Source organism: Eutrigla gurnardus, assembly GCF_963514095.1.
Source record: "Eutrigla gurnardus genome assembly, chromosome: 4".
Taxonomy (NCBI): Eukaryota; Metazoa; Chordata; class Actinopteri; order Perciformes; family Triglidae; genus Eutrigla; species Eutrigla gurnardus.
In genome coordinates, this window is record NC_139918.1 from 10,631,428 (window position 1) to 10,645,279 (window position 13,852).

At 42.2% G+C, this 13,852-nt stretch overlaps 2 protein-coding genes across 2 annotated transcripts in view; one reads left to right on the plus strand and one right to left on the minus strand.

Annotated features, from left to right (window-relative positions):
- The window catches only part of basp1 (brain abundant, membrane attached signal protein 1), a 360,963-nt gene that overhangs the window by 213,823 nt on the left and 133,288 nt on the right, over window positions 1–13,852 (plus strand). The window lies entirely within an intron of this gene.
- Window positions 1–13,852, minus strand: part of myo10 (myosin X) — a 123,161-nt gene that overhangs the window by 45,928 nt on the left and 63,381 nt on the right. Inside the window, exon 4 of the mRNA XM_084008800.1 lies at window positions 13,100–13,287. Coding sequence (XP_083864926.1) covers window positions 13,100–13,287 — 188 coding nt within the window. The remainder of the gene's footprint in view (window positions 1–13,099; window positions 13,288–13,852) is intronic.

Below are 13,852 nucleotides of genomic sequence, written 5' to 3' on the forward strand. Positions count from 1 at the left end.
ATTACAGTTTAAGAAGTAAATTAATTAATGTTTTTTCTTGAACAACTTGAGGGTCATTAAATGCAGAACAAAAGAAAAGATAGGAAAACGCTAAAATCACGTATATCGTACTTTTCCACTTGAGTTATAGAAAACAGAAGTTATGGAAGCTCTCACACACCTCTAGTGACATATGAGATGAAGCCAGCAGCCTCACAGTGTGGGCTTCAGGACGGCCATGTTAATTATTAACCTAGAAAACCAATTACTGGGAGCTACTCAAGAGCACTAGATTAGTCCCGACACAACGAGACACATTATTCAACACAAGCAGTACGCTTCAAGGCAGGTGTCCTTCACAACAAAATAAACCTTTAAAAGATATGCTGGTGGCCATAGACATAAACAATAACTACAGCACACTTCATAAACATTGACAAAGGTTTGAAACAACAATGAGGCTGTTTTTAAAAGGAGGGCACCATGCTTTTTTTAAATTCAGTTTTAAAATCACTCACTACAATACCAGATAATGTAATTGAACTTGGCTGCTGATATTTCTGAACTGATCGGAAGATAAGAAATACACAACACAGCCTCACGGCAGTCTGTGACACGGTCATATGACCTCTAACCCATCACGGCCGGGCTTACTTAATTATGAATTCATTTTTAGAGTTCCGGCAACGACACCTTAGTTAGTTTTAGGAAGAATTGTCACGAACACCTGTCTCATGGTTGAACATGTGTTGTTGGACCCATCCAGCATAAGTAGTCTATCTCAATATTTAACACAACGTCAGCCCCTCTAACTGTTGCAAAGTCATGAGATGCCCGCCACAAAAAAGGATTTTAATTAACTCTCTCTCTCTGTTAATTAGCATATACAAATAGTACATTTTTGGGTGTTTTTTTAGGCACAGTTTTGCAGTATCTTGGGCTTCCTGGTGATTAAATACTTGTACTGTTAAATTGATAAAGTGATAAATCAGACGGAAAAAACTATGCTGTGGATGTTGGGTACAGACAGATTAGAAGGTGCTGAAACAAATGCATCCATACAGTACAGCCAAAACTACCATATCCTCATCATTTATCTTATGGACAGAACTTTGGGCAAACACATCTTGCCTTAACTGTGCAGAATAAATAAAGTTGAACGTGAATGTCAGTGTAGCATAATCGGTACATTCCTGATGGACAGAAAACAGGACTAGATCATGTAAACTCTCAGGGTGTCTGGCTACAGCTTGAGACGTGACCAAGTTACACATGTGGACAGATGTTATGACAGACTGCAGCGTAGACGCTCCACATGGGAACACGAAGACGGAGATGAGGTTTGGGTCATTAACTTCTTTGCTTTTAGCGTGTTTAAAACATCAACATGCCATGAGCCGTGATTCCATTCACCTCGTTTTATGAACATCGCACATTAAAAAAGCTGTTGGCTCCAACAACGCAGGAAGTTCAACCGCAAGACCAATGTTGGACAACACGTATCCAAAAGCGTTTCCCTAAACCTAACTAAGTGGTTTTGTTGCCCAAACCTAATGTTTGCATGATGTCGCCCCGACTGACAGAAAATGAGTTCCTCAGCATGAAACCAACAGATTATATTTCATAAACTGCTGTTGGACTGTGTTGGGATTATTATAGCACCACCTTCTGACCTAACTACGGTAGTTCATTCCATCCAAAACAGTTGATGGAAAATTAGTTTTCAAAGGTTTGCTTTATATTTGCTTGACGATTGAATGGAAACATAATTAAAGGTCCCATATTATACTGTTTTTCATCAATTCCACACAGCTGTCAGAGGTCCAACAACACTGTATTCGATATGAATTGCCCCAAAACCATCCGTGGTCCTGAATTCCAGCTGTCTAAAAGTTGCTCAAATGAGCTCTGCTGAGAACAGGCTGTTTCATGTGCCTGCACCTTTAAATGCCAATGAGCTCCGTCTGTCATCGCCTACTTGGAGAGAGACAGAGACAATGCTGTTTATGCTAGCAGTAGCATGCACCAATGTTTACGGTGGATGTATCGCTATGGCTCGCCTATGTGGCTCAGGTGAAGTTGCTGGGTCCCGTATGGTTGGGACAGATCCTTTTACGAGGGTCAGTGTCGAGGCAAAGCCAGCTTTGTACTGACCCCCGTTACTGAAGCAGTCCGATGTGAAGTGGTTAGCACACACATACAAGCTAACGTGGATCTTAGCCGCAAAAATGAAACGCAAGAGACCAGACCTGGACCGTTGTGCATGGCGCTCTGTCGGACACACGCTCCCGGGTTCCGTCCGACCGGAGGCAGCAGTGAAGACGCACCAGAGCGCGTGAGACAGAGGGAGGATTGTCTCCACGGAGCACCAGCCAGATCACCCAGCGCCATGACCGGTAAGTCGGGCTGCACTCTCCCTGCTGTGTTGCTAAACGCCCCCTCTCTGATATCTCCTATCATCAGAGGAGTTCAGTCGATGCAAATGACTCCCTTCGTTACGTAACAACAGGAGCTGAATCTGAACAGCCTGTAGGAGCACCGTTGTACCAGTGGGGGGGCTGCAGAGACCATGCAGGAGTCGCTTGTTTTCCTCATCCTGGGAGTTGACAGTCTCAGGGAGGACCACTTTATAGGTGTGGAGTAATGTACCAAGTACACGGAGGAAATAATCGGTAGCTTGTAGCTCACACAAGCGAAACGGTTGGTGCTTTTGTTTCCTTTCACTATCCACCTGCGACGAAACATCTGAAAACCTTCGCTCTGTTTTTCTTGGATGATCTTTGTGTCTGTTATGTATCATCGTGTCTGCTTGTTGTGGTTTTTCTGCCCCCTAGTGGCCAAAAACGAATTGGCGCAGCTCTAAAGTTTGTGTCTTGTGCAATTGTGATAATATTTCAGACAAGCAAAACAAAGCGTTGACTTAGTTTTTTCTCATTATTTTACATTTAACTGTCTTTTAAATGAAGTGTTCATGCCCCCTTTGTTTTACTTCAATTTGCTATGTTTCGTTTCTCTCAATTTTCTCCTGATGTCTTTCTGCTCCAGCTACTCCTAAATCAAGCAGTTTTTCTATTTTAGTTGAGGAGGCAGCAGGGAAAGAGTTCACCATAGCTGATTAGCTCTGCTTCCGGCACTTTTTTAGTTTTTTTACAAGAACAGCTGTATAGACTCAAATCTTTCTGTGTCGGGGGTCTTCATTACACCTGAAGAGGAACAGTAAATTGGAACACAACTACAGATCTCAGCAGTGGCTCTCTCAAACAGTGGGTCAAACTTCCTTCAAGGGATTGGGTCTCACTTTAAAGGGTGTGTAACTCATTTAAAGAGCTCAGACTATAGTGATGGCCAAATCTGAAAGGGCCTGATAAATGTAACTCATTTAAAAGACCTCTGGCAGCATGCCAATTTATCCAAACTAGGACACACACACACACACTCTCTCTCACACACATACACACACACATGCACACACTCTAACACAACTAAACAGCACCCTGCCTTTGTACTAAACCCTGGCTCTCCACATGCTGTTGCCACCCAAGGTAAAACCCCCCACAGGCAGGAAGGGGGGAGTCTTCAGCGGAGCAACTGGGCATGTTGGACAAACTGCCCCCACAGCTCTGGATCTCACCCAGGCCTTTTGTATGGAGGAGCAGAGCGACAGACTCTTTTTAGAGAGTCAAAGAGTAGAGCAGGGAGGAGAAACTGAGACGAAAAGTGGAACGCAATGAGAGAAAAGGCGATTTAATCTGGAGTCACTGAAAAAGAAAGTGAAACGGTCCAATCAAAGTTTAAGATGAAATTACTTGTTAAGATGGACGAGGATGCATCGTGCTCATAGACTGTATTGAAGAAGTGGGCGTAGTCATCGTGATGTCACCTATTGGTTTGTGGACTACGCTTTTGAAGCTTTGAGTTAACATTTTGTCCGTCGCCTTGTTTTTTTTTTCAACGAGAAGATGTAGGGGGACCAAAATGTTACAAACAACTCCCTGACCCGACAACGCCCTAAATCATACGCCGCTTTAATAGTTAGCGTCTCAGTTTAGTGTAAGAGACTAACATGAACTCAGAAGGCATACGGTTGTATTTTTCGGTTTAGGTGAAAGAATATTTCCTTCATTGATATTTTGAGAGTTTATCCTGTTTATTTCTGAGATGTAGAAAAATCGCTGCTTGCACGCAATGCATCCTGGTACATGTAGGCATAGCCGGCCCGGCTCCGCGGCAGGAGAGATCAGTTTCTTAGTCCTTATTGCAGCACAGGGGGATTTGTTTTCATTGTACTACATTTACCATTAGCACTGATCCACATAAAGGGCACATTTTCCCTTTAAGTCAATTAGTCACACACTAAGAGGGGTCGGTTCAACACTCAATAACTGCTGGATGAATCGAGTCATAAACAGGTCATACTTTACACTTATCCAACACTTTAATTTATAACACAAACCTCTACTAAAAACAGAATTCCTGTCAGTCGCCCTATATTAATAAATTACCATATTCTTCAATATGGATGAAAAGTAAGTTAGACTGTGAGACTGTACTTTCAGTACTGCAACCTAGAAAAAGCACTGACTGTGTTTGTTCAAACCAACAACCCACAAGAATCCAATGTGACATCATGAACCAAGAAAAACCCAAACTATTCTCATCCTCACTTACTCATGAACGCCTCTAATTTACGCAAGGGAATAAAAGACGCAGAAACAAATACCGACGTTGGCCACAAACCAAGAACTGTTCTGGTTTAAATAACTCCATGTTGTACCTAAAACAAACATGGTCAGATATGTTTTCTTCCCATCATGCTCTCCTCCTTTGCTGGTGATGCATTCCTCACTTTGGTCACAGTCAAATTATTAATCTGACTCACAGCGCAGACGGAGCAGATAAAGCCTGCCAAATCCCCAGAGTGAACCTCTCAGGTATGTTTTCGCAAGGCTCTGCTGCAGGGCTGTCGTGACCCCAGATGCCTGAGTAATTAACAAGGCTGGAGAGTCTTGAGTTTGACCTCACACCCACCTTTGGGGTCAGGAGGTCAGGGACAAACTGCTGGGTCGGGGGCTGTGCAGGATAACACCCTCAGAGCTTCGCCATTTAATCAAATCTGGGCTGTTTTGGACACAACGGCAACCAGTCAAAACAATATCAACCCTGAAATCGTAATTTGTGTAAATTAAAAAGTCTCCCCGTGTTTTATGACGCACTTCGGACATTTTCCAGACAGCCAGAAGCAGCAGTACCTCAAAACAAGCCAGTATGAGATATGTCTTATTATAAACTAAATAATTAATTTAATTAATCTAATAACTTAAAAAATGTTTCTGTCGCAGAAAGCTGGCATGGACCGTTTTTTGGACCGGTCTTTTCAATGATCACAAACAACAAGTCTTGAAAGCTCTCTTCATCTCCAGTTCTATAAAAGCTGTGCAAAGGTTGTGTCTCAGTGGCCACCATTGAAATCTTGATAAAACTCTTGCTAGACTTGTCGCCTGACGACCTATCCTGTCCTTAACCATTCAAGGTCAATGGTTAACCTCTACCGTCTCGCCAGTGTTTCATGAATCAAAATTAAAAAATCCAGACTGCTGAGGAAATCATACTTTTTATCATCAAAAGTGACAGAACTGCTACTAAATGGACTTTGAGGTGATATGGTTCTGTCTAAATTGTATTTTTATTATTATTTGGGTTCTTATGCAGCTGCTTGGATATACATTTAGACAACATTTAATAGTTGAGAAATTTGGCTTTGAGACACAAAAGGAGATGCACACTTTTTTCAGTGTGAATACTATATATTCAGTTATGGCAATTGAATGTTGGATGCTCGGACAAAAGACAGACAACAATCAGGTATCTGTCACAGTAAGCCCCTCCAATCATTTCATTTGGCCTCTATAAAATTATTGGACGGGCCTGTCTACCTGAGTGCACTCACCAGTGTCTTCCATAAGCTGCGAGCTCAACAGCTGTGAGTACTAACAATAGCCATGTCCGTCGGCTTTGGGGGAGGCTTGAAAGAACAGGCTGTTAGGTTTGCAGACTTGGCGTCTTTATTGCTAGATTTAGCAAGTTCTTTCATTGGGAAATAGTTTGCAACACTAGCCTGGGTTTTTAGATTGGATACATTTTTTAATCTAGTGTTGTCTTGCTAGTTTCTCAAGAATCCATAAATATATAATTCTAATAACACGGATATTAACGGGCTACTATAACAGCCTTGACTCTCAACGCTCACTTCTCACTCCAATGCAGCAAATAATGCAACTCAGTGAGGGTTCCCAAAATTCTGTAAATACAACTCAAGCATCACTTTTGCACGTGTCTGATGGCGGTTCAATCATAGCCTATAAGAAGTGGACGTAGTCATCATGACTTCACCCATTGGTTTGAGGACTACGGGTTTGAAGCCTTGAATACGCGGATACAGATTTTTTCAACGAACAGAAGTGACCATATTTGGACCGTGGACGAGCGACGGCTGGATCCGACGTACACATGTGGAAGAGTGGCACCCCAAGCAGCAACCTTACTGGACCTGGGTGGTCTGTTTGAATCTAAATGGACCATAATGTACTAAATGAACATCATGCTGTATTGAAGAGGACTTGAAACTAGAGATTGAGACATAAACTCATGTTTACTAAGATAATACATCAAGAGAGAAGTAGGGTCATTTTCTCATAGACTTCTATACAATCAGACTTCTTTTTACAGTCGCCCCCTGATGGCCAGGAGAGAGAATGCAAGTTTAAGTCACTTAAGAATCTGTTTCACTTTGCAGAACCGAAGGTTGCCGCCTGGTATTAATATACACTCCTTACATGCATAGCGTCCTTTCACAACAAACTTCCGTCTTCACAGGATATTAGATTTAGGCAACAAAACCACTTAGTCAGGTTAAGGAAAAGTGCGGGTTGACATCAACTTCATTAACTAACAAGTCCCATGACTATTGACGCTAACGCCATTCACGTTACTAACATATCAAAGTTACGTTTAGTGTCACGCAGGACAGGAACAGCAGTCTCCTGGATGAAAGTCCTGTTTTTTTTTTTACCCATCCGCCTCCGTGTGTGGACTATCTCTCTCTTTCAACGACGCCTGTTGCTCAGCCCGTAAGGAGGACGCTGGCATTATTTGACGCCCTCGCAGTGAGACCGGGTTGCCATTTCAGTTTGTCCACCACATGTTGAATCTGCCGGCAGGGATCAGCTTCCATTCAGACGCAAATTGTCACGTCGAAACATGGAGAGACACAACTATTGACGCAAAGTTGGGAAAACACTGTTGTCTAAAGTACCGTTGTGTAACGCAGCATCAAGAGGCCCAAACCAGAAATACCAAACGCAGGGTATGTGGTCATGAAAACATGCAGATTCCGTCTGAATCTCCTGTTTATTGCTTTATTATCCAGAACAAAACCTGCCATGGTGGCATTTGCTGTGTGCAAAGAAGGTTTGGAGATTTTCCAAGAGTTTCTCCGTTGGCGGTTCAGAAAAAGGTTCTTGCTGAAATCTGTTGCAAAAACACAATGGGGTAGGAGGGTTTCCATTAAAACCTTGTGGCTGGACGCAGGCAGGTATCCGCATCACTGAAAACGCAAAGTGGCGTTCACAAGCATTAATGAGCAGATGCCTTGTTTTAGCTCTTCTCTTCTTTTACACCAGCTCCTGTTTCATTCGCCTCCCTCGGCCTGGTTCTGATTACCCACAATCCCCAAATCCGACAAGAAAGCTTCCTGCCTCGCCTGAAAGTGCCAGCTTGCAATTTATAGCTCCTCTTCCTCAGACACACATACAAAGACACACACACACACACACACACGCACACACACACACACACACACACACACATGAGGTGATCCTTTCTCTGTAAGGGTTGGGGGCGCTGCCATATTACATGTTTTACGAGGGTCCGTTCTAAGATGGCTTTGGTTTTTTCGGGGGGAGCAAAGCGTGTGTGTGTGTGTGTGGGATCATTGTGAACCAGACCACGTACTGTGGCAGCTGGACTTTTACTCAGTGTTAAAGTGATCCTCCACCCAGAATCTAACTTTAGGTATCCAACACTAGAAACATTACGAGCTTGAACTCTGGCTAGAAAAAAAACTTTGAGCACATTTGTAGATGTTAACTTTATAAGAACAATATCACTCCTTCCTCGAGACATTGTGTCACTTCAATCACAGAGATTTAAATTAGAGTGAAAATACATCTTCATCCTTGTTCACCTTATTACTCCCATAAAGAACATGGGGACACATTTGACCTTTCACAGGCTATTTTTCCAGAATAATGTTCCCATACAACTTAACTGCACTCTCAATTACGTTTCCAAGGAAACCTATTTTTTGTATGAAACATGTGGTTAGAGAATAAAAGAAAAACTTTACAAAGCTACATTGTTACATTTAGGCAACAAAACGACTTGGTTAGGTTCAGTAAAAAAAACATCTTGGTTTGGTTTAAAATGACTATGAAATTGAAAATAAGCAAAGATTCCCAAACCAACCTCCTCCCAACTCCAAACATTACCATGGCAACACACTCATTGATGAATACTGATCAATATGTTTAGTTTCAAAACGTTGTCTTTTTTCAAGCAAAAATGTGAAACATCCTGTTTCCAGCTTCTCAAATGTGCAGTGGGAAATTAAAACATTTTCACAATTCTTTTGACAGTTCTTGTTTTTGTTCTTTCTTCTGGGATATAAAATCAAACTTTTGCACACCTGCCATCAACAATATGGAACAAAAAGTATTCAGCTATATTTAGTGGCAACGGGTGCATAGACTGAAGTAACCTGATGAAGGTCTATGTAACACAACGTCACTTAGTTGAGTGAAAAATAGATAAAGCAAAGGGTCCTGATATTTTGTGCGGCAAAACATACGTTAAACATCTATCTTTTATAATATGAACTATTAATATTGCTAATACAAATGAAACCTTTTAGTAACATTTACTTCGTCAGTCCACTAGTCAGTGTGATTGCAGGGAAACTGACTTTTTTTAAAACAGCTGTTGACAAGCTGCAGAATATTTGATCTAAAATTACTGTATTACTTCAATAAAAGTAATTAAAATTTGCGAATCGATATCAAATCACGTCTTCGATCGAAGCTAGAAGTTTGTGGAGCTAGCCGGTAAATATTTTAAGCATGGTCTTACTTTGAATGTGAACATTTTCTTTAAAAATTGTCTTTTGATGCTGCTTTAAAAAAAAGAAATTCATACATTTGTTTATTCTTTTCCCCTTTGCTCTTATTGCATTTTATTTAGATTTGTACTTCTGGTATTGATTTGTTCTTGTTTTAGTTTAGTTGTGTCTTTTTTCAGCTTCTCTTCACGGTGTGGCTCGCTGCTGTTATATTACCTTCTATCTTGCTTTTCTTTGCCTCAGTTTTTAAACCTGCTATTATAATTTAATAATAATTTAAAAGCTATTATTATCACGATTCCTATTATTTTGATTCAGGTGTGAAGCCACATTTCCTACTCACTTCAATTCACTGATTTCCTGTCTCTTTGAAGAGAAGTGGAGTCTGAGACTGCATCACCCTCGGGCAGACGCATCACATTCACCCAGCTGCAGCTCCTCTGGTTCAGCTGGGAGTTTACTGCCTTGCTCGAGGGTAACAATTAACAGCTGGTTAAGTACTTAGAGGAAGTAACAGTAAAAGGTTTAAAAGTGACACTCTCGCTGGTTTGAGGTCAAGAGGAGTCAAAGAAAAGCAACACACCGTTTTTTAGGTCCATTATTCATAAAATAAATACATAACAATCAGAAATAAATTGGTAAACTAGTTGGCTGGCGATAAGATAATCAATGTCATGATGCTAGATCCAGTATATTTAAACAAGGTTCAGCTTTGGCTTCACTTTTCAGAACTTTTAGAACTTCCAACCTCAAAATCTTCTCAAAGATGCAACAGATTTAGAGGATTGTGTGTCTTGGGAGGCTCGCTGTGTCATTTACTCTATTCTGACACACAGTAATCCTCCAGGTTGGGTTTTAGCTGAGACACCGGTCAGGGGTCACGGCTTTGGTCTGTGGTTTGTCCTCCCCGTCCTGCATGGCTTCATGTGCTGCTTCATGTGCTGCATGGAAAAACTACACCACCAAACTTTTTCTTTTTCTCTTCTGTGCTGTCGTTTGAAAAGTACACAAAATTCAAGAAGGAAAATGCAAAATGGTCTTTGGCACGAGACCGCTGAACCCTCGAGGGATGTTTGCTCATTGCAGCAGGAATCAGTGGGATCAGGACAAACACCACGCAGATCAGGAGCTGCCCTACCCCTCCGTGAACAGAATGGCAGCATTGTGAAGCTCAGGGCCTTCCCCAAAGACAATATGACATGTTTGTGTTTACGCCTCGCCGGTGCATATTCTTCCCACCGTCCAACATCCTGCCAGACAAAAGAGTTTCTGTGTCCTGAACAGAAGGAGCTCAGACCAGAGGACGATTGAAGGAACATGTGAGGTGAGACTGCACACACAGAGCGCCTGGTTTTTCACATTTCTACGGTAACACATGGGAGTAATTCTCTTCGGTTGGCGTATTCAGGTCAAAACTAAAATTGGCTTTAAGGCGATTGAGCTTGAAAACAAGTAGGAGATCTGAGAATGGGATGCCATGTATTACAGTAAGACGGTTATTATATTTTGACGTTGAAATAGCACAAAACTGTAATTATCATTTACATTTAGATGTAAATGTATTTTTGCTGTGAATTACATTTTTTTTAGAAACGTCACAAATCCATTTCTATTGATAATCAGCAGAAGTCAAGCCGCAACTTTTGCTGCTGATACATAAATATATGTTACTGCAGTTCCTCAAATGGCCACTTGAAGCTACCACCAAAAGCGAGTCAATCCCCATAGACTCTCATGTTTAATTGCCCAACTGTGCAGCAGATGTTTACAACTTGGTACATAAAAAGCTTTTGTTCTCTATAGCTAATAAATCTGTTCAAGACGGGGGTTCATTTTTATATAATTTTTATATTTTTTATAACTCACCCGACTGTGGCGTCTCTCCCAAGACGGCGATGGTCAACTTTGAATGGCCCTTCAGAAGCCCATGGGTGATTTTATATTTATATTTTGTACAGGACGGACAGCTGGGTCAACCAACACGGGACTTTCACCAAGGAGACCGCTGTTCATATTACGCGTTAAATGAAAAGTCGACATTCACTTACTTTCTACTTCTAATCACGTTCCCTCAAAGAGCTGACAGAAACACATGACGAGGTTTTCTTGTGGACAAGCTAACTGGTTTATGATGGACGTAAACGAGGGATTATCATAATGAGAATAAGAACATCATTAACAATGAAAGCCACCGTCCCCTTTCTGCTTTCTCCACAAACTCAAACCAGCTTACGTTTCAAAAGGGAACATGCGTGTCTCATTACCCAAAATGCCAATGAAAGAGGGCCAAACAGGGCTGTAAATGAATGCCAACTAATTGTTAGAGAAGTGCAACACTTGTGCCTTAAGCCCCCCCCCCCCCCCCCCCACCCCCCCAGCACCCAGCACCTCTCAAACTATCGTGTTCCACTTTAGATCTTAGTTTTACAAGTTCTCCACGTTCGCTGAACTGTTGAAGCTTGAACCCCTCGCATGTCTGTAAACTTCACACCGCACCTCCTGACTGACCCGTGACCAGGGACCAGACAGGCTCTGATGTTGGGGAGTTCAGTTTTCATTGGACAAAGGCATAGAAGAAAGTTTACAAAAGGAGACCACATTTTTTTTATGTTGCAATCTCACTTTGTGATTCAGGGTTGAATCTGTGTAAAAAAAAAAAGTAACACATTTGCATAATATCTTTGCCACGCCTTCAAACAAAGCTAGCCAGAGCAGAGCTGAGTGTGGAGTCGCTGTGTTGAGAAGACACTGTTTTCTGCTGTGAAAACAGAAATGTCAACTCCTGTTATCTTATGATAAGGGGCGTGGCAGTTCTGACAAACAGTTGATTGGTTGACCAATAACAACAGAGTGGGCCAGCTGACCAATCAAAGCAGACTGGGCTTTTTGGGAGGGAGGGGCAGGAGCTCAAACAGAAGCGTTTCATAGAGAGGCTGAGAAGAGCTGCTGCAGCAGAGCATGATGGGAAAAATAAAGCGTGTAAAAATGTTCTACAAGTGGGAAATAAGTAGTCAATAATGCAGCGATCCGTACTGCAGATCCCTTGATCCCAATCTGCTCCTCACAGTGAGGAAAATATATCCTTTGTTCTTATATAATTCTCTGTACTCTGCGGCGGCTATTGTGACATCCTCGTGTCCCCACAGGAAAAATTAAGTCCACCGCCCACGCATTCAGGATACCTCGATGACCACAAACACAACAGTTCTCACACAGTCAAACACTCCTGTATCCTCCGTCTGGGGGGCCAAATATTTTCATTTCTGACATGTAAAAATAACTGTTTTTTGAAGTTGGACGTCTTCGTCCCGTCTGACAAAACAATGGAGCGACAGAGGATGTGAAAGTCTCCCAGCTGAAATCAAAGCGGGAGGATGTAAGGAAGGAAAGCGGCGGGCGGACGACGGAGATAGTAACAGGGTGTTTGTCGTGGCGTGAAGCGCTCAGACCCTCAGAGCTGTGGCCAAACTGCACAGGGGACTTGAAATGTGATCAAAGTGTCTGGCAAACAGATGGGTCAGCGATTAAAGAAGCTTTAGACCACGTCTTTCCTAGAGGGCTGCATAAAACATGTGACAAGAACAGTACGGATATCCTGACTTGGTATTCGCTGTTGTTTGATCAGAGGCAAAGAAACGTATTGTAATTGCGACATTTTTATACATCTAATATGATTTATTATGATCAGTTTTTCAGGCAAAGAAATGGATCAGCAGTCAATAAAAAAGACATCATTTAAAATAGGGCGATCCAGGATAGCTCAGTAGAGTTGGCCTCTGGTCCGCACTGCAGCGACCCCAGGTTCAAATCTGACCAGCAGCGCTTTTTCACTCTAAAGCTGTCCTCTATGAATACAGGCAAAAGGCCAAAAAGACCAAAAAATAGCAAAAAAAAAGAAGCAAAATAAAAGAAATAGTACGATAGGGAGACCCCGTCAACATCACCTACCTGATGAGCACACACTGGTTCTGGAGTCTCTTCCACAGAGAGCGATAGCACTCATTGGCAACGGCGAAGATGTGCGGGGAGATTTCGCCCAGGTGGTGTCGGCTGTACTGCTCCACGGCCGGCCGGTCGTACAGGCCAGCCAGCGGCTGGTAAGGGTTCACCGCCGCCAGGATGGAGCCAATGTACGTCTGGGGATCGAGAGAGACCATGGGTCAGAAATATAAAAACGAAAGGGAAATATCACCATGTATTGTACACACACAACCCTGAGAAGAAGAAGGAGGAGCCACTAATGCAACGTTGTGAATCAGATGTGCATCAGTGTTGTTTGAAGCTTTTTAGCCACGTTAGCGTGTCTTTCTGAAACCAACGCTTTACAGCGAGCAAACTAATACACAAAGTAACCAGTATCAGATATGATATTGCACTTGTGATATTACAGCACAAACACGATCATAGAGTTTCAGAGGTAACTGCATCTTCAAGAATTGGACAGTTATTGCAATAAGGCTCATTTGCATGGAAATCTGCATTTTGCACCAAATGTCTGCACACTATCTCATTTAAATACATGCAAATAAACACAGGAAAAACAAGGCGCTATTTGCTAGGCAGCGCACTCATGGGTGCATTTCACTCGTTGTGGGTGCTTTGAGAATTACAAAGTTTATTTTTGTCTTATTTGTGCAGGTTTAGCCGTACTTTGCTGTTGATGGATCACAAATTAGTTTCAAACAAGTCTGTGGAAGTGGA